Raw genomic sequence first — 27,451 nt, 5'->3', positions numbered from 1 at the left:
GCACCCAATCCCTAATGTATCAGCAAACATGATGGGTTATGTAAATGCCAGTTGTTTTAAAATTATGGGAAGAGTCCATGTGCAAATAAAAGTATGGGTAGAGTTTAATGTTCAACATAAGGATATTGCTTCTTTATGTGCTTTCCCAGACTATTTATGTGCTCTTAGCCTACTTTGATCTGGGTGTTTTTTTTTTTTAATTGGAACTTAATTGTCAATGAAATTCAGCAAATGAGAAACTACATCACAATACTATCTGCTACAAGGGTATATGATGAATAATTGAATATTCTGTTGAGAAGAGAGGAGAATAACGAGGTCATCTTGTTCTTTGACTAGTAGTGTAAAACTCTGATTATACAGAACATCAAAAGCAGAATAAGATTTCCTTCTGGCAATCTTCCCTTCCATTCTTAGAAGGGAAATAATGTCTAGAAGATGTATGTCAATCCCTCTATTCTGTGCACTTTCCAAAACTTTGGGACAGGAGTGGAGGAACTGCAGGGACTCTATAGAGAAGTATGAATTGGTGCTTCTTCTGATAATTTTTCTGTGGAGATACAGGGCTTGAGGTATGATGCAAAATTCAGCCACTTCCTAAAACACTAAGATTCCCTGCACATAAGAACAAGAAGTCACTTACCACACAGCTTGTCTCTAGCTGGTTTCCAGTAACTTCTTGTCACTAAGGAAGGGCAGTAAATCAGTTTATCCTTAGTTGCACAACCCAAGGTGAGGAAACAAAGCTGATTAGGTACTCAGTAAATTAAATTTTGTTTACGCCTTAAGAGATGTCTCAATCCACTCGTATGAGAGGCATTAGAGTACAACTTCCTGTGGCCTGATCTGCTTGACTCTTCAGACTTGTTTGTATCATGTAGAATTGGCAAGTGCTATTTATAAAACAGGGTGGACAGTTTCATAATTGGGTTTTAAATTATGGATGGCCTGGACTCACTTGCTGGTAGTTATGATGCTGACTTACTTCTATGCAGCTGGTTTGTCATTATGCAAAGCTCCAGTATTCATAGAAGCAGATAAAGGAACTTAGATAATTATGATCCTAGTTGTGGGGCAAGAGAAGCAAAATGAGCCAAGAGGAGCATTATGTACAAGCTCTAATGATTTTTTTTTTTAATTGGTTTGGTTTTTTAAATCGAGTTACCTAGTGCACTTGTACCTTGTGTACAGGGACACCTGAGATGCAGTACAGAACAAGGGATCAGTCTTGTCTTATAGTCATAAGTGCAGATGTGAGGGAATAGAAATTGAACTACTTAATTTTCATTTTTCTTGGGCAGTGAGTGGAATATTTGGGTGGAACATTCTTCAGCATGTTTAAAGGTGTTGGATTTCTGTCAAGCTCTTCCTCTTGTGTTAACTCTAAAATTTTGCTGATGAGGTTATGTTTATTTTAAAGGGTGAAGATGTCAACCGGACACTCGAAGGTGGGAGGAAGCCTCTTCACTATGCAGCAGACTGTGGCCAGCTTGAGATTCTGGAATTTTTGCTCTTGAAAGGAGCTGACATTAATGTATGTATTATTGTATTTGCAAATGGGTCCTAAAGTCTTCCCCCACACACCAAAGAGATTGGTGTAAGTGCCTAAATGGTCACTGAATGATCTAAATCAAACTAAACAATTAGATGCATTTCAAAATATTTGAGAGGTGGGATTCTAGAGGTTAGAAGTTCACAATTATGCTTATTAAATGTTTTAATTCTCTTTGGATACACTGAAAAAAAGTGTGTCTTTTTTGGAGGCATTCTTTCTTGTTTAAGACATTTTACTGTAGCTTGACATGCATGGTTTCTTGTTTTGAGAAGATTTGACTAAGCTATATCAACCCTCCAGAAGTTAAGTTCCTAAATACTTTAACCATACACCCCAAATGTTGACAAGCCTTGGAATGCTTGTCCAAAAGTTAACATGTGCGACATCTTAGCTTTAGTTCATAACAAAAATGCCAGGATTTTGCTCCTGGATGTCTGGGAAGATTATTTCTTCCTTAGGAATTTTCCTAGCTGGGGAAGAGTTAAAAATAGCATTTCAGTTGCTCCATTTCTTACTCTTTTCAGGACTGTAGTTTAGAGAGAAGACAGCCAAAAGAATATTCCAGCCAAAACTGTTTTGTGAAGTGATGCTGCCTCTGAAATGGGAAAATTAGGAGTAGTGTTTTTTTTAAATTGGGCAAAATTTGTCAGCTGAACTGCCCAATTGGCCTAAAATTATGGACAAGCTTTGGGATACCTTGAAGTCTTGTGGAAGACATATCTTGCTATTACCTCTTTTTTAAATTATAACTTTCCTGTATTAAAAAGAGGTAAAAAATCCTATGGAATGCATTTCTGGCTAATATTCTTAAATTTTTACTTCCTTACTGTTTTTTACTTCCTTGCTGATTAAAGAAAATTAAAAAGTTCTGTGAAACATTATAATGCTGTATGAAATTGTCCTTCAAGTAACTGTATCTCAATTTGCAGGCTCCAGACAAACACAATATCACACCACTCCTATCAGCAGTCTATGAGGGCCACGTTTCCTGTGTGAAATTGCTTCTGTCAAAGGTGAGATAGGAATGTTTTGAACAAGTTATCCATTAGCAAAGCATATTACTGGGATTTTTTTTTTTGCATTAAGATTATGATGCTCCAGATGATATATTCAGAGCATCAAGCAGATGCTAAAACAGGGAGGGTACTCTGATCATGGTGAAAGATAATTGAAAGTTGAAGGATTTCTGTTGTGTAAAAAAGTAACAGTGACCATAAGAGTATTGTGGGCTCCAGCTAAAGAGCAGAGCTGCAAATCAGTAAGGGGGAAAAAAATGCATTCCTTCAGTGGATTTGGCTTTGGCAGCTGTTTAAGTGCTTCATGTGATGCAGTCTCTGCTGTGAAGTTGCTCAGAGGTGTGGTTTCCCTCGACTCTTGCCAGATGACTGAGAACCCATCTGGGTTGGCAGAGGGAGGGGAAATAAAAGTAGTGAGCCAAGCTTTCTCTGTCCTACAGCTTGTAAATTTTGTCCTGAGGAGAATAAGCTTAATCTGTCTCTGTTTGCACTTCGATTTGTATTACAAAAGTGATCAATTTTTCCAAGCCAGTAGTTAATTCAAACAATCTTTTTTCTCCATTCACATACACTCCTTGATTACACTTAAATCATTTGGCCAAAGGAATTCTTTCCTTGTAATACTTTCATGTGCCACTTCCAGGGTAAAGTTTTCCTTAACTGCCTTAATGCTGCATGAATTTCACTTAACTTTGATCTTGTCTGATATTACTTATGCTTTTTTGTAAACAAATGCAGTGACTCTTAATTTACAATTCAAATGGTGTGTCCAACTTGCTTAAATTTATTCTGAGGATCGATCCTTCGTTTAGGATCATCAAAAAATAAGGTATCCTTTATCCCATGTTGATTTATTTCCATTTCTGGTTTGGAGGGTTTTCCAGCCTAGATTAGTTCAAATAATAAATTACTTTCAGATTTCTTCATGCAGAATTAAATGTTGATTTCCATTTACATGGGCTAGCTGATAAAATATTTATAAACTGGAAGTTGGCTTATCAGCTCTTGTCTGTTTGAGGCAGGGCTTATGTGTAGAGATTGTTCTGTCTCTTAGCACAGTTATTTTATGAACCTTGTTTAAACATTAGTTTAATCATGCCTTGTTTGTACCATAGTCATATGTTCTTTGGTAGCAGATACCTGGGAGTCAGGAGTCAGCCCTTACTGAAAGGCCTGAAAATTCCTGACTGTTTAATGTTCTTCGCAGTTACTCAGCCAAATTCCCCATTGTTTTGTGTGGTGAATGGACTTTGGAGGTGTTGGAAACCTTTTACCTGAGACTCTCAAGCTATTGAGAGGGAGGAGGAGTATTTCAAGAAATATTTCAGATATTGATCCATGTTTTTCTTTAATAATTTGGTGTTTGATTTGTAATGTAAAAAGTTGTGATTTTTTAGTGTCAGAGAAGCCAATATGTTAAAATAGACAATTAACAGTTTTGAAAGCTTAGAGAATGAGGGCTATTGCATAGGATGCAACAAACTTCATCCATTTGTTCAACTTCCAAAATAGTTCTGCTTTTGTTTTACAAGAAATATCCTGTTAAGCTGGGCACTTTAGCCCCTTTTTTCTTCTCTGACAGTGGCAAAAGGAAGAACTGTGAGTATGACCACATCTGCTCACTCATTTCCCTCATTCATGGTTGCTGTACTGGGGATTTCAGAGGTGCATCCATCTGTCCCCTGTTCAGAAGTGTTGGCAGATCTGTTGGCCATGACTTCATCCATGTACTTGTTGAACAAGAAGACATCTGCCTCTGTTGTGTCATCTGGCAACTCTTTTTAGCAGTTTGTTGCTTGCTGTGTAAACCAATCTTCTCCCAGCTTCGTTAAGTGCCCCCAGTTCTGGTTTCACAGTTTGGTGGGAGCTCAGCTCTCATCATGGCTTCTGTCCTTGTTGCTTTGGGCTTTTTCCAGAGCTGCAGCTGGAGCCAAGTAGCTCATGTGTGGCTCTCAGAGCCTGTTTAACATTTGTGCTTTGCCTGCTGACTTAAATGGGCAAACATCCTTGTTTGTTATTACCCTGCCCAGGAGAGAGGGTTTATATTTATTTGTGTATGTGTATTTTCGGAGTAGAACATAACACAAATATTAGGAACTTTTTACTTTGGGGAAGTGGAGAATACTATGAAATCATTGTACTTCCATGAGTTTTTTAATAAAGTTGCTTCCAGGCAGTGTTGTACTTCTACAAATTAAAGTCCTCTTGACCTGACCTTTATTGTTTCCTTCTCTTTTTATTGAATGTAGGCAGGAGTAGGAGTCTTTCTGTCTAGCTAATGGCCAATTTTCTAAATTTATTAGTACTGAGTGTAATAAACGGTGTCCTCCTTAGGTAGTCATGACCCTCTTATCCTACATTCAGTAAAGCTGTTTTAGAAACACAGGTCTTGAATGTCAATAATTCTTCTGAAGTATTTTTCTGAGGGGGGAGAGCAGTCCTATGTTAAGATTAAAACCTCTCTTTATTCTTCAAAGTTACCCCAGTTAACTGTTATCTTTGGTACCCTAAGTGCTGGTACATTGGTGGAGAGTTTTATGAATTAAAGTTCTTTAAATTCTGTCAGGTCAATTATTGGATAGTTCCATTTTTCTTCAAATCAGGATTTTCCATCAATGAACAGCTTTGAAGCCTTCTTGATTTCCACATAGATTTTAATCTGAGTGCTGTCTAAACAGTAGAAATAATCAACACCTGCAGAAGAAGCTATTTGTACTCTTATTTGCCTTTCTTTTCCCTGGACAACTAAGATTACAAGTGTTGAATACCTGCTAAATCTCTTGGGGTTCTCTTAGGGGAAAAATAAATGTTTTACAAGCCGTGTTCCCATGGTTTCAGCCCAAGTGTGTCTTTGCAGTAACCAAACTGTCATTTGTTGGGAACAGGCTAATTCAGCTCATGTTCATATGCCAAAGAACTGCAACATCCTTGTACTGTTTGGGCCAAGGATGTTACACAGTGGTAGGAGAGACAAAATACTAAAAATTGCTCCTGTCACTGGAGTGAGCTCAATGCATCTCTTGCACTGAGAGTCTCTAGGGGCCACAAGGAAGATGAGCAGCTCCAAGAGGATCAGTTTGGCCAGTGGACCACAAGACTGGCAGTGCTGCCATAAAAACCATTGCAAAACGATCTTTTTCAAATGGCAGGTTGAGTACATTCAAGTAAAGAGTGTACAAATTTCAGAGAGGGAAATATGCTGCATTGTGAAAAGTAGCATTGGTAGCACATCACAGTGGGATCAGATCCAGTTTATTAGACTGTTAGAGAAGTTTAGGGAAGTGAGAGTTGTCTTGGGAACAGACATGGTATTATGTATGGAAGTTCAGTGGGGATTTGTGTGTTTAATTAGTGAAGAAGCTATGGAAATTCTAGGTACATTATGTCCTTAAACTATTCAGTGTCCTTAATAGTAACTAACAATCTTCCTTGTAATTGAGAAGGGATTTGTACCTACTCTGTGGAGAGCTTATGCATAAACTGAAGACAAGCCTCTGCTGTACACACTTTTGACAAAATGTATTTGTACCTAAAGTGTTTTTCCTGTCATTTTCAAGTGAGATTTGCATATCATCTTGCAGACTTGTTCTGAAATCAGTCCTGTGATCTCTAATAACTTTTGTCCCCTTATTTAGCTACCCTATTTACAGTTTAGCCTGTGTTTTCCCATTCATGAATGTGATTACGCAGTGCTCAAAGCAAACATGACTAGTTAATCACTCTGTTTCCCTTCTTTTGTTCTCCTCCCATAAATCTGGCACAGTGCTTGTGCTTACTTGCAGCAGTTTATTCTAATTCTTTGATTTATCCAGTTGGTGCATTATCCTCCAATTTATCCACTTGGTGCATTATCCTTCATTTTCCTGTTGCCTCCCTGTTCTGTTTGGTTGCCTTTTAAGTGTAGATGTAACTCTTTCAAAACAAACCTGAGCAGTTTTGGACTTGGAATGATTTTGTGATGGTGTTTTTGTGATATATCAATAGGGACTTTTTTTTCAGAATGGAAGAGAAGCACGATCCTTGATGAGTGTGGTCATTTTATGACATAGAACTAATATAGTATGATTTATTAGTAAATCAGTTCTTTCAGGTATTACCTGTGTAATTTAGCATGTGAGAGCTTCTTGCACCGTAGATTTTGTAGAAGTGTGTAACACTGAATTTTTGCTTTTGTAAGAGTAGTAGTTGCTGGAAATAAGAAATACGTCTAAGATTAACTGATAATTTGTTGGACTTGCAACTTTCTGTGTAACAAAAATTGTGGCTTTTTTCCTTATTTTTAAATGACCAAGTTGGAAACTCAGATTAGCTGCATGCTGAAAAGTTCTGTACATAAATCTTGTCTGGTTGGTTTCTGAATGAAAACAAGGCACTGCAGTGAAAAGCTGTATGTAATCAATATAATGATTCAAATTTTGTATCTTTTGACACAATTTGTACTGATTTAGCCTGGCTTTATGAACTGACAGTCCTTCCCATTGTGTTTCCAGGGTGCTGATAAGAGTGTGAAAGGCCCAGATGGACTAACTGCCTTTGAAGCCACTGACAACCAGGCAATCAAGACTCTTCTTCAGTGACGGATGGACTGATATCTTAAATGTCTCTCCTGTGGCCTCACACTGCTGCCTGTCTGTCACTCTTTGCATCTTCCAGCTTCTTCAGCTAAATACTTTGGGGGGAGGGAAATTCTTTATGAGTCAGACTAGTTAGGGGCTTCTATCAAAGATAATCGGGTTGGAGAGGGTTGAAAAGTATTATGAGCAGTGTCCCTCTAGGACTTCTTTCCAGTGCACAATCTCTTCCCATTTCTAGTGAAAATGGAAGAAGGAAGATAGATCATGCTGAATATTTGGCTTGTAAGCCTCCTAGATTAGTACTAAGATTTTTTAGATGGATGGAAGTACTTCCTTTAGATGGAAGTACTGTGCTATGTACCTGAAACTAATTGTGAAGGGGACAAAGTCCCATGCTCTTAGTGTCTGCCATAATCTGAAATGTAGTAATTTAGGTGGCTGGGTTGCTCTTCTCTCTTCTCTCTCACTGGGTAGCTTTATTCTTCTTCTGCCTAAAGCTTCTGTTGCAGTTTTGAGGACTTTTGATACTAGTTATTGGAGCTGTTCTTTATATTGACTAATTGGATGTCACACTAATGTTTTCTGACTCTTGAGCAAACCAAGAAAGACCAGCTGAGGCATGGTGGTGTTACACTCCATAATATCTGCCAAGGTACTTTTGGATGCTTGAATTTGAAGTCTTTCTATCCCATATTTGTTTCAGTCCAGGACAGACATTTTATGTAACTACTTTTGAGAGAGACATCAAAATTTCACTGTAGTTTTTTTTCCAAAAGGAATGTAAGATGAAATTTCTTTACTCACCACATCAGCATAAAATTCCTAGACACGTGTGAAAGCTCCAGGCTGTTTGGTACACAAGGATAATCAAGGCAAATGTGGAAAATGAACAGTAGTTATTTAGCCATTCAGATCAGCTGAATATTGTTGCTAAACTTTTCTGGTAAACACAGAACCTTTCTAAGTTCAGATGTAGAAGCAGGAAGATGTACAAGCAGAAGTCTTAACTTGCTCTAACTACTACAGAATTTTTTTAAACTGGGCATATCTTCAAATGAGTGTTTCATTGTCAAATGGACGAACCTCTTAAATTCCATTAAGGCATGAGGCTTGTTCTGGAAGTTCCCAGTGTGACCATACCACATTAACCATTGACTTTTAGATAAGATTTACTATACTAGTATGACAGTCTTGAACATTGATGAGAAGGTATTCAATGATGTTGTAGGCACTCCTGTCACACCTTGTGGTCCTCAGGAATATCTGAGCTGCTGGCTTTCATCCTGAAAACTTTGATTAGACTCCTGGTTCACTTAAAACTGAGTAACAGGCTCTATTCCACAAACTCTACATCTTCCTCTCTCTTGAAATACAGATTTCAAACTTTCTGGTAACAAACACAGTACAGAAAAACAAATGTATATAATATAACTTCTCATGATGAATTCTTTTAAAAAGTAGCTGATATTATTTTGGTATCACTGTTGAGAGGATATATAGAAGTAGACTGGTGACTACCACTTGTATTTAATGGAGATTTAGTTTTACTTGAATAAACTTGCATATTAGGATTGAATGTCTCGGATATGAAATGCATTGCATTGAGAGTGTAAAATGACAGCAGGAACTGATTTACATCTACACATAGCAAAAGAAAAGCAATGGAGAAAACAATCAACTCTGGCCATAAACTGCACAGTGCAATTACTCTGTCTCTTGGAGATAGGTGGCAAGGAAGAACAGAAGGTTGGAAATCAGTAATAAATCAATTGATGAACTGCTGATAAAAGAACAAGAATATTTGGTGAACAATGCTTTTAATAACTATTTATAAGAGGACTCTTTAATCTTATCTCTGATCAGTGCTGGATTGTCATGTCATTGTAATAGTGTGAACACAGACTATAGGTTTAACTCTTCATTCAGCTATGAAAGTAACAATCTTTGGCATCAATTTGCCTCCATATTATGCTATTAAATACTTAGCTATTCAAATACTAGTCTAGAAAACTGCAATCTGTTTTTACGTGGAGAACTTGATTATTCAAGTTTTTTGTGTTGATTAGTATCAAGTTGTCTGGCCATAGTGGTTTTGTATTTTTGTTGGGTTTTTTTTTTTTCTTCTTCTGTATTCTTTCCTGCCCTTCCCTTTAACTCTCATTTAAGTGAGCAAAGAAACACCATGTTTGTACTAACTCTTCTTAAGATTCACTGAGGCAATTTTGCCTCCCTTTTTCTACGATTATGGGGACACCTTATTTTTTCTTACTTCACCCTGGGGGGGGAAAAAGAAGCAAACAGACTTCAGTGAGTCAAGTGTTAATTTGGCTGTAATATATACCCAAGCTGCCTTTTGAGAGAGTTAAAAAGATGGCATTTAATGTTTTAATGTTTGGCTTATAAAGAAGAAATACTTTTATGCTTTTTGCACTACATAACAGGTGTTAAATCATTTTGCCCAGGATTAAAAAAAAAAAAAAAAGGTAAAAACAAAAGCTTATACATTTGTAATTGTCTCAAGACTGGGCTTGTTCATTTGTTTCTTTCTTGTTAGCTATTTTGTGGAAAAAATAATGGGTGGCTTCCTCTATCTTTGAGTAGGTCCTAACTAGATAAAAATACCAAACTGTAAATTATTTTTCATTCTATAAACAGAATTTAAATACTTTGTCAGACTGGAATTGCATATACTTGGAAATCCACTCTGTTCTTAAACCTTTTCCTTTGAAATTTGTGCTGAATAAGTTATAAACTTAAGTATATTTTCAATTTTGTACCCTCTGCTCCCTTTTTCTTACAGGGAGCAAATGAGAAAAGGAGTACAATAGTTAAATGGAAATGAACATAACATTGATTATTTGTAGAAGAGGCTGGCAAGAATAGAGTGTCCTAGGTCAAGCAATTGCAGTGTTGCATGCAAAATTTCAAAACAAACTTGTCTTAATTATATTTTGTAAATGGATAAACAATCATCTTTCTACGCAGTGACAGAAGAAAAATCAGTGCTCTGTGCATTTTGATATTTGACTTTCTCTTTTCACCATTGTTAACTGTTTTGACACAGTTGGGTTCATCATTATCATGGTTCATAGACATCAGAATGCTAAATGATACTGTATTTTTAAGTTTGTGTTGCAAGAATGAATGGAATAAACTTGAATTGTGCGATATGAGAATTTGGAGTTTCATTTCTTTTTCTATTCCTGTGTTTTATTAACCTCAGGCTACAACTTTTTATTTGCCTCAAAGTGATCTAAGTTCCAGCTCACATGTACAGTGATTAAACTGTTTAGCTGCTGCTTATAAGAAACATGGAATGAAAACTGCTTTGAAAACTAAATATATAATGTTCTTTGTGATTGTTTTAGGGGGTTTTAAAGTGCACTCATTTAAAGGGAGTTTTGATAATTTTTGTGGCCTTGTAGTCTTTCTTTTCCTGCTTAAATGGTTAAGGTTAAAGATCTTCTATTCATGTTAAATTCTAAGAGACTGTCTGTACAGAGAGGAATGTTCCTTCTATTACCTGTGAAGACTGAAGCAAATTGCTTTCTCCTTCATCAAAGAAATTGAAAACAGTTATTAACAGAAATCGCAGCTGTGAAGTATGAATAAAATTGTATAGAAATGTTTATTCATTATTCTTGTGACATCTTTGCAGTGACTTTGTCAGGACTTCCTTTTTTAACTTTGCTTGTCAGTAGAGATTTGACTCTAATTGCCTGAAGTGTTTGATATGATTTATTTTTAAATAGACACTTATAAAGAAAAGTACAGAAAGATGTGTCAAAGTAGAAGAACTATAAATATCAAAAAAATATTTCAAAATAAATTAAATTTTCCTGGTTTTCTCCGCTAAACTTTGAAAAGTTTACAGAACTTCTCTTGCTGTAGGCACAACCTTACAGTCAAATATTGGAGAGAACAAGTGTGTGTTCACTATGAATGCCAAAGCAGTTCAAATGGTGTAATGGCCAGTGGCAATTGATGTGTGTGGGCTTCAGTTCTTGTGTTCATATTACTGATTCTTTGTTCTGTGAGTGTTTTTGGTGTGACTTTAGGGCTTTTTTAATGGGCAGTTTTTCTACAAGAGGGAATATTCTCAGTTCAAAATGCAGATTTCTCTCACTTCCATTCCTCATTGACTGGCAAACCAAATTCATCTATGCAGGTAAAGAGTCTCTAATATTTATCTGTCTATGGCTGGTCTTTTGAAAGAGAATGGTTTCCCATCCAAAAGGATGTTGGCCCACGAAAAGAATTTTTTCAACTGCACCACTTGATTGTTTCTCTCAATTTGGAGAACGCTATACTCTCAGAGCTCTCCTCAAAATATTTATGTTTTTCTCATGATGTGACATCTGGAAACAGCTTTCAACTCTAAGCTATGCCATAAACTTCCTAGATGAGTGTTTGAAAAGCACTTGGTTTCATGCAGTGCCTTCAGAGTCTTCAAGCCCATGCAATTTCTGTTTGCTTGGAAGTAAAGGAACATTTTTTCCTAGGATGAGGGCTCTTCCCACCTTAGCAGTCAAAACAATGTTTTCTAATTTTAAACTTGGAAGTGTTGCATTTAAATACCATTGCTTGCTATTGTGACCTAATGTTGTCTTGGAGAGCCTTCTTTTAAATAGAAATCCCGGAGTCTCTTGTGTCTTCACTCTTCAGGTGGTGTTGGGAGAACACCTGAGTGCACCTCTCCACTCTCCCATGTCCTGAATGTCTCTGGCGTGGGTGCACTGCAGGCTGCCACAGAACACAGGATTCTTTTGTGCTTTTCGGTCACTCCTTGTTTACTACACAATTTTGCAACATTTCAAAATTAAGAATAGAGGCTTTCATGCACTGAGGTTCATCTCGTGGCCATTCAAGTTAAGAGGCAGGACAGTGTGCCAAAACCACAACAGACTGCATGTCTCAATCCATTTATCAAAATTAATTAAAGGAAAATTTATTTCAGTTCTCTCAAGCTGAACATTAATTTGAAGGGTCCAAAACTCAGTCTCAAAAATAGTTTCTTGGCTGGCGAGATCAATTTTGGTGCATATATTAAATAATTCACTTCTGAAACATTTCTTTCTGTGTGTTTGGTATTATTTTTCCTCTAAATGAAAGTAATTCCTCATTGCATTTGAAAGAACATTCAGTTTGTTCAACTTAAGCTTTTGTCACAAAATAAACAAGATCTAGTTTGGATTAATGTTTTAACTCTTGTCTGAAAAGTATTTGGAGGTGGGAAGTCTTGAAAAGTATGTAACTCTTCATGGAAGTTATGCTTCCTCTTTCCTTTGGAAATGCGCTTTTAATTAAGATATGTAGCCTTTTGTTTTGAGTAGCAGCCTCTTGTGACCATGTCCAGCCACCTTTTTCTTTTTTCTTTCATTATTCTTTTTATTTATTCTTGTATTATTTTCAGTGGAAAACTAAGAGATCTGTTTGATTGACACAAAATATCTTGTTGGTTGGTTGTTGCCAACTTCTCAGTGCAGCCACCAAACCAGATCTATGGCAAATAAATTTTGGTTTTACATTCCAGAAGTCTTTCTCAAAGTTCCTTCTCCTTACTTATAAATATTTTGATGAGCTTTTTGTTGCAACACTATTTTAAAGAGTTTTTAATTGCTCTTTTTGAAGCAATAATTTCACATTTACAACAAAAAATTATCTTCTACAATATTTTGGCAAAAAAACAAAAAAAAAATTAGCCTGTGAGTATCTGTTATACAAGAACATTAGTGCTGAAGGATATATCATATCTATACTTTTGATAGATTGCTATGAAAAATTAGTGCTGCACCCCCTACCATAGATAAATCTGGGACAGTTTTTGAGATATTGGTGAGCTGCCACTAGAACTGGGATCAATACAACAGCAGCTGGTTTTTGGTTTTGTTTTTTTTTGTGACTGTGCACATGATGCATTAGTGTGTAACTCTGAACTTCATATAAAGTGCTAGCAAGTTCTCTTCACAGTTTAGTCAGACCAAACAATCCTTTTCCATCCTATATGTAAATGGACTAAAACTTATAAAAGTGTCAAAACTTGGGACCATCTTGGATGGAGCCATGGCTGGGCTCTTGTACTGCCCAAGGTGTATCCTTGGAAGGCTTTTTAATAAATAACTACTTTATTCCTTCAACACTGTCCAGCTTCTGTTCTAGGTAGCCTCTCTAGGCATCACACAGACTTCTCTGTATTTCAGTTATCGACTTCTTTCCTTCTCTTTTGTTCACTTAAGGTGTAAGCTGATGGGAGGATTATCTCTCAGGTCTTGATACACCTAAAAGGGTTTCTTAGTGCAATTTGCAGTCACTATCAGTAATGTTCTCAGAAGCACAGAAGAGCGCATTTAGAGATAAGACAGATGGAGGAAACACACACAAATTTCTAGTGTCAGAGGCTAAAAACATAAGAACAAGACCTGAAATTATAAATTAATGAAATTGCTGGAGGTAGCTCTACATTTAAATATTTACAGAGCCATATTAAACACTAACTTGAAAAAAATAAATCCAGCCTACAGCAATGAGGCTGCATAACCTGTACACTTAATAAGGAGGTGTAACCCTTCTGAGGCTGTGTTCTCACTATAAAAAGCTGAATATATATTGGCCATCCTTTCTTTAAAAAAATAGGAGCCCAAGAGGAGCTAGAGTTTGGCTTTGCAGGATTTTAAAATATTGCACCAATGAACAAGGCAGGCCAAGTGAAGGATAAAAAATAAGATCCCTTAGCGACTGAGTAGTTTTTCACAGACCAGTTTCTATTTCAGGCTGATTTCTTCACAGTTTCTATTGGAGACTAAATGCTTTTCAGTAACAATTATAAGCCAAGTTTATAAAAATCTGAGCTGCATATTAGGGAGTTGGAGGGCAGTACATGCTGAAGTAAGGCAAAGAAAGTTGTATTGCATTCAGGTTTTGTGTTTGACAAATCTGAGCACCTGCTAATTTAATGAATAAGAATTTTTTTGTGCATCTGTGAGATATAATCTAATTAATTAAAATTGTTGGCTTTTGTTATATTTTGAGTTTAAGTGTTTGGTAATACTTGTGTATGTTCATGCTGAACATAGATTCCATTGCCTTCCTGCTTCAAAATGAGAGATGAAACATGTTCTCTGTGAATTGGGTTTTATTAGTTTTTTTTTTTTTTTCAGAAGATCTTAGGTGTCTCTTGCTCCTCAGCCATTTGGGGTGGAAAATGCTGATTTTATTGCCCTGCAGTTTTGCTGTGAAGCAGAGGCCCATGCCAGTGCAGAGCTGCCTGCTGCACACACAAGACTTTCACTCTGGAGAGGAGCTGTGACACTCTGTGACTGGGAAAACCCATCAATAATCTCATGGCCATCTAGGCAGAAAGCTGTTACCGTTAAAAAAAAGATTTCAACCAGATTGTTTATCTATGTTTATTTTTATCTAGTGATAAAATACCAAAGTGAGGAAATGCTGATTTGAAACAACTTATGTGAGTTTGACCTGCCTGGCGAAAACTTCCTGCAGAAAAAAAAGCAAATCCTACTGGAATCTCTCCCAAGGAAATGCTCAAATCTTTGCCAGGCAGTAGGCACATGTGCTAGGGTGCACCCATGGATGGGTCAGCCCTCAGTGATTTTCTGAGGGTTTGGAATGTTTCTCCAAAGGTTCTGTGGCCAAAACCCCCAGTGTGAAGCTTTGTCACTCTTGCCAGCAGTCCCATGAAGGAATCACTGTGGATGCACACTGAGAGAGTAGCAAGTTTCTTTATAAGTTTTATTTCCTGTAAGTGCAGCAGTGATGAAGGCAGGTATCTAGTCAGGGATTCAACTTTGGAAAGTATTTGACTAAGAACAAATACAAAGCTTGTCTTGCAGAGGCTTTGAAATTATGCTAGATCTATTTTTTGACAGGTTAATAGTAAGAAATGTCAGTTTTTATTATATTGTCAGCAGTTGGGATTATTTTTCAGGGTTTCTTTTGTCATAATGAAGAATTCAGTCAGGTTTTTCCTTTGTGTTCAAAAATTCATCTATCTGTAATGGCAGATGAATTCATTATTCTGTATCTTCTGGGTCTTCTAAAGCTGGGAGTCGTGTTGTGTATGTACTTTGATTAAAATAGAATAATTCCTTGTTGCCTGAGGGAAACTTCTGTATATGTAAACAGTCAGAGTAATACCTAACACAGAAGTAGATTTTTTTTCCCTTTAATTACTGTTCTTTCATTTAGGAAGAAAGAGAGAAGGTAATTCATCTTACTCATGGACCATTGATTAGCAGGTAATAAGAGGTAGGAATTTCCCTGATTTTCCTGGACTTTGATAAAATTTTGTGGTTAAAAATTGATACTTTATATCTTTGGCAGGGTTAGATAAGAATAAGAACTGATGAAGTTTTTGTAAAAACTGAATGCTACGTAAATGGATCACATCAGACATCACTGTTATCACAATTGGTACCCAACATGTAAGAATTTCCTCTTGAGAACTGAAAAACTTAGGGCTGTTTAATCCCAACAATTTCTTTGTAATGAGGAATTAAATGGTTTTACTTTGGTTTGAGAGGCAGCTGGTAAGAAACATTAAAAGCTGGTATGAAAATAACCTTGGTGTTCTGCCACTTCCTTTCCAAATGCAAAACAAATAAACAACCTCCTACCCTCCCCTCTCAAAATAAAAAAAAAAAACCTAAATACAAAAAAAAAAAAAAAAAAAAGAAAACCAAAAACAACCAGAAAAATGGCTTTGTGTTTCTGCCACTTACTTAAGTTCTTATTGGTGTTTTGATACCTATGCCAGTACTGGTAGCATCTTATAACTGGTTTCCTCAAGGTTGTGTGACTACATCAAAGAAATATGAGATACTCAGCCTCAAATGTTTGTGTATAAGCAAAATGTATCTGCTCTGTCTGCCACCATGTCAGGAGGCAAATGTTTCTGTGTGGTGTTCTTTTCATAGATACCGAAGCCAAGTGTCTACAGGAGGCCAGCACTTCCCAAAAACTTTCATCTTTTCTACTCCTGTGAGATGTAGTGCTTCCCTCACTTGAGAAATACCAGGGGGAAATATTAGGGAGGGTGTTAAATAGTTTCACTGTTTTAATCTGTGGCGTTTAGGTCTTGCAAAGATAAAGTTGAACTCTGAGTGTTGTTCCTGCAACAAGTTATTTTTTCAGCAGAGGAATTCAGACTCATACAAGAAGTATGTAGGGAGAGGAAAAAAGAGAATTTTGTTGATTTCTGGTTCTCCAACATATAAATAAACTCAGGGCCCAGAAAATCTGTGCCTCCCTCAGTTTCACAGTTATTTAGCAAGTCCCTCCTTGACAAGATTTGGTTTGACCTTGCCAGTTGTGATTTCCCTCTGGGAAGGTAGGATCAGAAGGAGGAAATGCTCATGAGTTTAAGCACTGTTAACCTGTGCAATGCAATTGCCCAGGGTATTACTGCCAAGTTGAACAACTCTGAATTTCTCCTGCTTGCATGTCAAGAAATAATGCTTGGCTGGAAAATAAGATGTGGTTAAAAAGTGGAGCCTCGGTGGGGAGGACTTTTTAATAAACACAAAAGAAGAAGCTGAAGTGTGCAGGGTTATGTGCAGTTCCTGTGGCTGTGCTGTCACAGCAGCTGGGTACAAACCATTGCTCTCTTTTTGATTATGAATTGCTGAGTTCTGGAGGAAATTGCATTGGAAAGTGATGCTACAGAAAACATCTCTAGAGGTAATATATAAATAAGAAGGGCAAAGCAGAATATTTTTAGTGTTATTAGGGAAACCAGAAAATTATCAGGTAACACAATAAAAGGAAAATAATGCACAGTGTGCATTGCAAAAAATTTGGTTAACAAAATTATTCTTGCAGCAAAGCTTTCATTGTGGCTGGGGCAAGAGAAAGAGTTTTAACCCTACAGGAAAGGAAAGCAATGAGTGTCTGTTGCAATGCATTCACTAATAAATTTCATGTTTACACAGTCCAGTAGTTTCTGCTGCAGACAGCTTTGACTCAGTATAGTAAGGCAAAAGTTGATAAAGTTCAGGGGACTTTTTGTGCTGCAATTTGGGAGAGAACAAGAGAAACTAGCCCAAATTTCAGATAATATTTTCAAATTAATTATTTGTGCTTTTTCATTTAGCTTTTTTTTATTTTATTGTAGTTTTAAATAGTTTTAAATACATGGAAGTTTAGACTGTTTTAAATACATGGAAGCTGAATTAGTGAATGTTGCAGCTTTGAAGTTCTTTGGCTCAATATTTGCTTTCCAAATGGTGCTATTATTTAACCTTGAACTGTAAAACCACTATATTCTGCTGAGTTGAAAGAGCATTGTGAAATATAGTATTGCAAAATGCACAGAAAAGCAGTTGTAATGTTTCTTCCCGAAACAGGCAAGCACAGCAGCACTTCTAAAATGCAAAAGCCTATTTAAAATTAGCAGTGTATAAGCAAACAATAATTACCAAGAGCTACTTTCCACAGGCTTTCTACACTTTCAGACTCTTGTCTCTTTTTTTGAGAATGACCACATTCTCTTAATTTTCATACAGCTGGCTTGAGGTTGTGAAACTTCCTTCTGGTTCGATTACGGAGAAAAGTCTGAGAGCCACTCACCCAAGGAAGTAATCCTGAATACAGAAATAACACAGAAAAGTCTGAGAGCCACTCACCCACGGCAGTAATCCTGAATACAGAAACAACAAAGATAAATGCCTATTTCAATGCAATAAACAAGCACTACGCTCTCTCCGCTCTGGAGCCAGCAATCCCAGTGGAGGCTGGGAAGTACAAATCTATCTGGCTGAAGGTGAGACAATCCACTGTGACAAAGCTGTGGGCTCTCCTGTCCTTGAGGCAGCTCCCTGCCTCTCAGTGGCAGGACTGCCTGCATAGGGTGGCTGCAAATTACTTCATTTTTCACAGCTGTCACCTCCAGGACTGCTTTAAGCTCTGCTGAACACCTTTTATACTCTATGGTCTTGCACGTCTTGCTTGATGAGCTTCCACGAGTCAAAGGAGAAGGACTATAAATTAAAAAAAAAATTTCAAAATAAATTAAATTTTCCTGGTTTTCTCCGCTAAACTTTGAAAAGTTTACAGAACTTCTCTTGCTGTAGGCACAACCTTACTGTCAAATATTGGAGAGAACAAGTGTGTGTTCACTATGAATACGAAAGCAGTTCAAATGTAATGGCCAATGGCAACTGATGTGTGTGGGCTTCAGTTCTTGTGTTCATATTACTGATTCTTTGTTCTGTGAGTGTTTTTGGTGTGACTTTAGGGCTTTTTTAATGGGCAGTTTTTCTACAAGAGGGAATATTCTCAGTTCAAAATGCAGATTTCTTTCACTCCCATTCCTCATTGACTGGCAAATCAAATTCATCTATGCAGGTAAAGAGTCTCTAATATTTATCTATCTATGGCTGATCTTTTGAAAGAGAATGGTTTCCCATGCAAAAGGATGTTGGCCCAAGAAAAGAGCCTCCCACATGAAGAGAGAGGAAAATTTATTTAAAGAGTGGCATATTGGGGTCTGGTGTGAAGGGTCCTTATGCCAGTGGTGTGACATGAGCTGTCCTGGCTTCTACAAATTGCAGCAGTGTTGAGAGAGTTACTGATACCCACAAAAAGGCACTGTGGAGACACAGCCAGGAGAATATTGCTGTTCAGTGTTTTCCTCTGCTGAGAAGAATGGCGTTCCAAATGGTTAAATGGCCATCTCTGGATTCAGGAACGCTGATTTCCTTGTTATTTTGTTTGATCTTCAGACAAATCATCTGTGCTGTGGTTTGGTGAAACAGTTAAAATAACAAATGCTGCTGAAAAAGCAGAATTACCCCCCCTCTCCTCATTGTGGTTTGAGCCCCAACCTCTTTTCCTGCGTTAGCACTACTTCTCACCTGGTCCTAAAGAGAGCTGAAATAGCAGAAAATGCAGCCTAACAACAACAGCAAAACTATGATAACCCTGACACACTAATTTAACTGCTGTTAGGGAGAAGAAGCAAAATTTTCTTTCTTAATTGACAGTACTGACAAAAATTGTAGCTGTCTGTGGATTCATCTCATCTGGCACATTCCCCAGGTCTTTGCTGGGTCTTTCCAAAGTTTATTGAAAATGCCAGTGGCCACAAGAATCTAGAATAATCTAGGGGACACGGTCACCTTGGTGCTCACCTTCCCTTTCAATTCATTAATCCATGGGTTGAATGTGCTCAGCTCTGTCCTGAGGCTGGTCCCTAGGTCACTCCAGTATTAACCTCTGTCAGTAGTGAGAAATGGCTCCTGATGTCCAATTCTTTCTGTCTCCAGTTTTAAACTGCGCCACGACTTTCATCCGTGCTGATTGCCACATTTCTTTAATAGCTTCTTGTGAAGTCATTGGAAAACTTAGACATTTTCTCTCCAGAAGTTTCTCTTCTTTAAAATCAATTGGCTACCAGGGGTGAGGGGCAATAGAGAAGAAACTATAGGGACAATTATTTTACAAAGCATAATTCCTTAACAATCAGTAATTATCCTGTAACTTTACAGTCCTTGGGGGCTCTGGACTCTGACTTCAAAGGAAGCAAGAGAATGCAAGCATCCCAAATGTGTAAATGGCCAGGCAATTAAAAGTTCTCGTTTTCCCCAAAGTCCCTGTGAAGCATCCTACTCTATAAACTGCTCTTTACAAGGGTAAACATATGCTTAGGGGAGCAATCGATTCCTTTCCTGAATGAATGAATGAATGAATTGATTCCCTGCCCCTGCCTCTAGTAGCAAACAACAAATTACCAGTGGCTGTTCAGGCAGCCTCCATGCACGACTTCATCTCCATCTAAACTAAGCTGGGACACATCATTAATTTTGCAGGCCCCGGAATGGAGTGAGCTTGTATCTCTGCAATATGTTCCAGAAATGCATTGCAAACTGAAAATCCAAGGTTTCCAGCAGGCTGTCATCTCAAACAGCCTGTGACAAGCCATCAGAGTGTCTTGTGTTTCAATTACTTATCATCAGTCTGTGAATACAAACCATTCCTTTGGAATTCGAAGGAATACTTTGAATGGAAATGTATCAACTTTGCTAGAGTTCCCCAACACAATGATGGCATGGGCAAAGAGCTGAAAAACAAAATTAGTAATGCCTGGTTCTTAAGCACCATTTGCATGTGGGAGGTTTGAGAGAGGAAGCAGATACTTGGAGATAAAAGCACCATGGTCAAGGACAGAAATAGAAGGAAAATTCACAGTCTCCAAATTCTTAGTCAAGTTCCTCTGGGGCTTGCTGGTACTAAATCTATTTAGGGCCTTATAGGGGTGTCCAGAAGTGCTGGCCAAACGCTGGTGTCTCTGCTCTGTGATACAAAGCACACAGGTAAACAGCTTATAGCAGGCTAATGTTTGACATCAGCTGCCACTTCAAATAGTTCTGAGAGATCAAAAGTCCTCAGTTCCAGCAGTATAAGCTCTGAGTGCTCTGAACGCAGAGGAAAGCAGCAACAATGATCAAAGGTCCTGAAAACATGCAACAACAGCCCTTCTGATATGTAAAGCACTCCTGCAAAGAGGAAGGGAAGCTGTCTTTCTCCATGGCTGTGGTGGATGAGATAAAAATGTCTATAAACTAAAATGGGTATCAAATTGGTATCAAGAAATAGTGAATTTCTGAAGCATTTCTGAGAAAGTCTATGGAGTCTCCATCACAAAATGCTCTTAAAACCTTTTTTGTTCTTTTTTTTTTTTTAAGGAGTTACTCATGTAAACCTTTTCAACAATGTGCTTTTTCCAAACTCCTCCTAGGCCAGCAATTTTGTGAAGTTTCATCTTCTTGAGGGGTGTATATATATTAAGTGGAGCTAAATATACTTTTTAAAAAAGCATTAAAATACATGCCTGACAAAAAAATGTACACAAGGCATGCATATTTATGCAATTTATATGGATTATCATATTTTAAAGTCATATTGAGAATTAGAAGTTCAGGTGCCTTTCTGGGCTTGTTAATGGTTGGCTTTGGATTTACTTCTGTACACTCTGAAACTGAGTAATTCAGTGCACTTTACAGATATTTTCAGATGTTTTCAGAAGTTGTGCTTGTTGAAGGCAATCTCTGTGTACACCTTATGGAAAAAGAAAAGTGACAAAGGTTTGGAATTTTAAAAAGAAAATTATAAATCTTGAAGATGGAGTTGTTTTTTTCTTCTTTCTTCCAAGGATGTATCCCCTGCAGCTGTTTGTATTGATTCTAACACTGACTACTCTGCAGAATCCTACTGAGTCACTGTGACAGCTCTGTCTATGAAAAGCAGATTGCAAACCACCTGAAAAATATCTCAAAAATGGCTCTGAGAGCCATATTGGATGTTGAACAGTGTTAAAAACACAAAGCTGTTCAATTGATCAAAGTTAGTTCTGAGCCTTACCCAGGCACAGGCTATGTGCTGGTGTAATTAATTAATTTCAAAGTGTAATATTTTATTTTACACACTGGCTGTATTTGTACTCCAATGTGAAAACAGCTTCTAGAAGTAAAGTTTATTTCAATTTCCACTTAGATATGATTTCTGCCATCACTTCACTCACGCCATGCTTAGCTACATCTACAGTGCTAAGGTTGTGCTTCTCTAGCTGTACAGGTCTACAAGTCTAGACAGGATTTTTTTGTTTGCTTTTAATAGGTTTTAGTTTCCTCCATGAAACTAATCATCATTGCTGATTAATGGATCTTTATTTCCAGGAAAATGGGATTTATAAAAAACAAACTGTTTGCCAACTTGCTTTGGAGTTTTCCCCCATTCATTTTAGTTAATTGAAATTATAAAAATTCTGCATCTTCTCCAGCAGAGATTTCTCTGCAGAGCACCACTTCTGGCCATCCTTCACAGCTCTATTTTACTTCATAGATACAAATAAGATATATCAAGAAATATGTGTTAGAAGGCCCCGTTAATTTGAAATGGCCTGGGGTATTGTTTTACCCTTTAACAGAAACATTTTTGATTGTAAAAGCCTTTGTCTTTTCTGCTAAGATGCTACTATTCCCAGAATTTTGAAAAAATATTTCAGGACAATTTATCTTCTATTATTCATTTGTGCTTCAGGTACAAGTCTGGTGTTATTATTGTCTTTTTATTAGTAGCAAATGATGTGCAAATGAAAATTGGGCAACAAGCAAGTTAAATGATAGAAATTCAAACCACCAGGAAGACACTGCCACCAGAGATGTACAATTCCAAGGATTTCTCATCTGACAAGACCCCAGCAGGAGGCATTTTTGATAGGCTTTAGCAATAGCAACAGACTGAGTGATAAAGACTCAAACACCAAGAAGACACATCCAGATGTACATGTACATCCAGAAATGTACATTCCAAGGGATTTCTCTCATCTGACTAAACCCCAGCAGGAGACATTCCTGGAAATTGTTTACCTGATATAGGATTCCAGCAATTTTTCACCGGTTCTGGGAAATGTGATGATATGCTAAAGAAGACCCCCTTCCAAAGCCAGAGAGACTGTATAAAAATGGACCCCTTAGAACTGACCCTTGGAGACCCACAGGGAATCTGGTGAGATAGAGACCAAGTCCTGAGTGTCCCCGGCACTGATTGCCTGGCTCAGGGTCAAATTGCTTGTGGCCTTTTCCAAATTTATACTTTTGATAATTTAATAAATTTCTTTAATTATTAAATCGGAGCATTCATTTATAACACGGTGGAACCACTCCAGGGACGTCTGGTGAGGCGGCTCTGGTGTTTTGGGGTTTCCCCAAAAACAGCTGCTGTGGGTGATCCAAATAGAGATGTCCAGTTTATCATGACCTGCCCAGGCCCTCAGGCAGGCTCCAGGGCCACAGGCAACCTCAGCAAGCTCAGCTCTTGGGTGATATCAGCTCTTTAGGGATTATCAGCTCATTTGTGATTTCAGCTCTTTGCTTGCTAAGTGCCTTTGGCAGAGCTGGGAGAGAGAGGAGAAGGCTGTGTGAGGTTCCACAGAGATGTTTTTCTTGGCAGCTTCTGCAAAGGTCCCCAATGACAGCTTCTTCTCCTGAACTGGACAGATTTTTATAGGGTATAGGGGTTTTGGAAATTATCCAGTGGTGAAGATGGAGGCAAATATGACCTGTAATGTCACCACGATGTTTTATGGAAAATCCCTTTGCCAGGATTTTTCTCCTGAGAAGCCTCAGAAAATAAATGTAAACACTGATTATCTGATTGCTTGGAATGTGGTTTGGACATTGCTTACCAACAGGTGCATCTTGGATTGGTTCCATGTGAATTGTTCTAACTTAATGACCAATCACCATCAGCTGTGTCAGGACTCTGGTCAGCCACAGGTTTTTGTTATTCATTCTTGTCTAGCCTTCTGATGTCTCCTTTCTCTTTCTTTAGTGTAGTTTTAGTATATCGTTTCTTTTAGTATAATATAGTGTCATAATATAATAAATCATCCTTGTGAGAAGTTGGAGTCAATTCTCATCTCTCACCTTGTCCTGTTACGGCCTTGACACAGCTGGCTGTGATTGGCCATTAAGTAAAAACAATTCACATGAAAGCAATCAAATATGCACCTGTTGGATAAACAATCTCCAACCTCATCCAAAGCAGCAAAACAGGGAGAAGCAACTAGATAATTATTGTTTTCATTTCTCCCTGAGGCTTCTCAGCTTCCCAGGAGAAGAATCCTCGGCAAAGAGGATTTTTCAGAAAATAGGACAGTGACAGGGAAGAACTGAACAAACCATGTGATACAAGCAAACCACTTAGTGCAATATGAAAACTACTCAGTGCAAAATTCCAATCACTCAGTGCAAAATAATAACTGAATAAACCATTGTCCTTCAACAACACCAGCGTCTACAGCAAACACATTTGAGGCAGTATAAAAACCTGAAAAGCAACCCTGCTTACAAAGAAATATCATAACCTCAAAGGACTCCAAGACACAAAAGCATATCAATCATAAAAGTGGCCTCTTTGAGCCAGTCCTACATTATTAGGGAGAAAACAAGGAGCTGTAAATAATCAGGAGGGTGATTTCAACTGTACTTTAACAAAATATTGGTTAATTCTAAATTTTATTGTGCTGCAAACACATCCATGCTTTTTCTTCTCTAGTTACTTGGTTTTTATTAAGTTACAGGAAACAAATACAAATAATTACAGCTCTAAGAATACCTGGAAGTGGGATAAAGCTTTGACTCTGCAGGGCTTTTAACTGTACCTAATTTTAAGGATGTTCTCACCTTGCTTGTCAGCTGATAACGCATTAAACACTTACTTCAGCACCTAACAGCATGGCTGCTATAACATATTCCTTCCTGGAAAAATGATCTGCTGTGCTGTACTCACCTGGGACAGCTATAATCTCCTGATGTGACAAAATGCAGGTTTTTCGTGCACAAGTTCCAGGCCACACATGGTTTGATCTGAATCATCAGTGAACAACCTCAATCATCCATCTCCCAGTGCCACTTTTAGTACAGATTTTGTCATGCTGAGGATGAGAAAGGAGAGGAAGATCAATCATCAGAGCAAGGGCCAAAAAGAGGAATGAAAAAGAGAAAAATGGGAAACCTGTTTCCCACAAGCTGGGAAAAATGGTTATGAGACTCTAGATAGACACACAGAGCATTCAATGAGCTAAGAGCATTTTGGTCTTCAACAACAAATGTGTAAGTCTGTGGCTGAGCAGGGTAAGAGAATGTTTCTTTCCAGTGTTCTTGGCTTGGCTTCTCAATAACTTCTTTCATCATTTATTGAACCGATCCATATGGCCTCATAATGAATAGTTAATGCTGAGATATTAAATGTCTTCAAGCCCTGTTTCAGCTATTATGAGATCTGCCCTTTTCATTTGTAGAGAGCTCTCTTAAAAATACCCAGAGAAAAGTTCAAAGGTGCTACAGGCACCTTTTTTATCCCAGGTTTTTTGCTTCCTGTTGACTTGGGCACATTTATTTTGCATTTTCAGAAGGCCTCTGTGGAGGCACTAGAAGACATCAGATACACGGAAACTGAAGAAGGGACCTCCTATACCTCAAGGATAAAAAGTTCACTTGGTTTTAATAGGCTTTAGGGAAAGGTAAACTTTCCTGCCTGATAAAATGTATATTTTTGATATAACTAAGATAAAAAGAAGCAAGTGGGAAGGAGAGGAAAACTAGAGGAAACCTTAGAAAACCTCAGAGCTTTAGGATTACTTGCTTTTAGAAAGGTGCAATATTGAGAAAAGATGATGGTTTTGTTATTTATTTCCCTAACTCTTAGGGAATTCTTTTATTAATTAATTTTATTTTAATTTCTGTATATGAAAGAATTCTTGGTTACTTCCCAAAATGCCTGAGTGTTCTTATACCCAACATGAGCAAAATAAGGAAAACAAAAGCTGGCTTCAAGATCTTACTTTATTTCTACAAGTCTGTTACATAAGAGGCTTGTGGGAAAAACCATGTGGGCTCTGATAATAACTTTCAGAATTACAGAACCACAGAACACTCTGAGTTGGAAGAAACACACAAGGTCCATCAAAGTCCAGCTCTGGCCCTGCATGGGACAGCCACAAGAATCTCATAACGTGATCTTACATTTAAAGCAACTCATGTTTAGATCTGGATTTTGTATTATTTTTGTATTATTTGCAGAGCCATGTATTCCATGCCAGATGAATCCTGGGTTACCTTTTCATGAAGTTTCACCACTGCCATGGCTGGAGTAGAATATCTGACAATGAGCAAACTTTATTAAGTTTAGAAATTTCATTTGGGAACTAGCAAGAGTTCCCAAAAGCTGAATCTGACTTGAATCTTCATCTGAATTTAGTGAGAACAGTGTTGCATGCTTAGCTTTGGTTTCCAAGTATTTTTGCTGTGGCAAAAAATAGTGTAGCTTATTTTGTATATATTTCAGCACTCCTTATTTCAGCCAATTCTAGCAATAAGCAGCAGTGATGCAAACAGTTATGGCAAAAAAAAAAAAAATTAAAAAGTGACCAGTTTCATTTTGCTGTCTCCTTGCTTTGCATTTTGGATTAGTGGATCAAATTCTCTTGGAGGGCAGCTATTGTCATCAGCTGCAATATTAAATATTTGAGAATGACTTAAAGCCAGCTCCAAACCTTTCTGGGTAACCTGACTGTCCTTATATGTGTAAGTCACACCTAGGAGCTTTGGGATGCATCACAAAAGACTGGAATGGAAAAAAACCAGAGATTTTGATGATGAAACTTCAAAATAGTCTTATTTAGGGTTTCAATAATTCTGCTTCTTCTCCTGCCCCGTGCTGTCTGGTCCTGCTCCCTTCTTTGGTGCTTGTATGACAGATTGAGGAGGAGACTGTAAAGCTGCTGAGCATCTCAGCCTGTGAAAACTTCTGACTTTCTGAGGGCAATGCCAAGCAGCTCTGCTGGCTCCTGATGGGCAGCACCACCAGGATTGTTGCAAAGGAGAGGGCTGAGCTGTGCGACTCTGGGTGACACCTCCAAAGCAGATCATGTGAAGCCTCTGTGCAGGTGCACAATGAATTATTTAAGGGCTGTTATTAAAGTGGTGGCAAGCTCAGTGTGGGTTAGAAACAGAGCTTGGGTTCATCAAACAGGCATCAACATCCAGACAATCAGAGGCCCTAAACACAGCATTCAGGAACATTGTCAAATCGCTCAAAAAATAGGAAAGAGAAAGTGCAACTTGGATTAAGCTTCCGATTGCATTAATTTGAAGTACATATAACATTCTGCATCTGGAGCACTAGGATAACTAACATCTCTCTAACACACAGTCCTAGATTGGGTCACAAATGACAGACACATGTTCACAGGGGTCCCAGGATGAGGGAAGAGACGAGGATCTGACTCCATGTTTCAAAAGGCTTGGTTTATTATTTTATGATATGTATTACATTAAAACTATAATAAAAGAATACAAGAAAGGATTTCATCAGAAGGCTAGCTAAGAATAGATTAGCAAAGAATGATAACAAAAGCTTGTGTCTCAGACTCTCTGTCCGAGCCAGCTGACTGTGATTGGCCATTAATTAGAAACAACCAACATGGGCTAATCCCAGATCCACCTGTTGCATTCCACAGCAGCAGATAACCATTGTTTACATTTTGTTCCTGAGGACTCTCAGCTTCTCAGGAGGAAAAATCCTAAAGAAAAGACTTTTCATAAAAGATGTCTGCGACACTAGTTCAGGGTTGTGGTTTTTTTGCCTCTTTTTTTTTTTTTTTAACTCGTTTTATTTTGTGACGAACTTTCATTTGTGAAGAAGAAAGGCCTCATCTTATAAAAGTCCTTCTCTTGGGCAGTACTTTTAGCATCACCATTAATTTCTCTAGGTGAGGTTTCAGGTGA

At 37.8% G+C, this 27,451-nt stretch overlaps 1 protein-coding gene across 1 annotated transcript in view; it reads left to right on the top strand.

Moving 5' to 3' along the window:
* The window catches only part of MTPN (myotrophin), a 30,308-nt gene extending 19,987 nt beyond the window's left edge, over window positions 1-10,321 (top strand). The window contains exons 2-4 of the mRNA XM_063154089.1: window positions 1,421-1,534; window positions 2,485-2,568; window positions 7,062-10,321. Of these exons, the coding sequence (XP_063010159.1) occupies window positions 1,421-1,534; window positions 2,485-2,568; window positions 7,062-7,148 (285 nt within the window). The 3' untranslated portion in view covers window positions 7,149-10,321. The remainder of the gene's footprint in view (window positions 1-1,420; window positions 1,535-2,484; window positions 2,569-7,061) is intronic.
* Window positions 10,322-27,451: the final 17,130 nt, after the last annotated feature.

This window comes from Melospiza melodia, chromosome 4 (assembly GCF_035770615.1).
Source record: "Melospiza melodia melodia isolate bMelMel2 chromosome 4, bMelMel2.pri, whole genome shotgun sequence".
Taxonomy (NCBI): Eukaryota; Metazoa; Chordata; class Aves; order Passeriformes; family Passerellidae; genus Melospiza; species Melospiza melodia.
The sequence above is the reverse complement of the archived record's forward strand: the minus strand, read 5'-3'. Positions and strand labels throughout refer to the sequence as shown.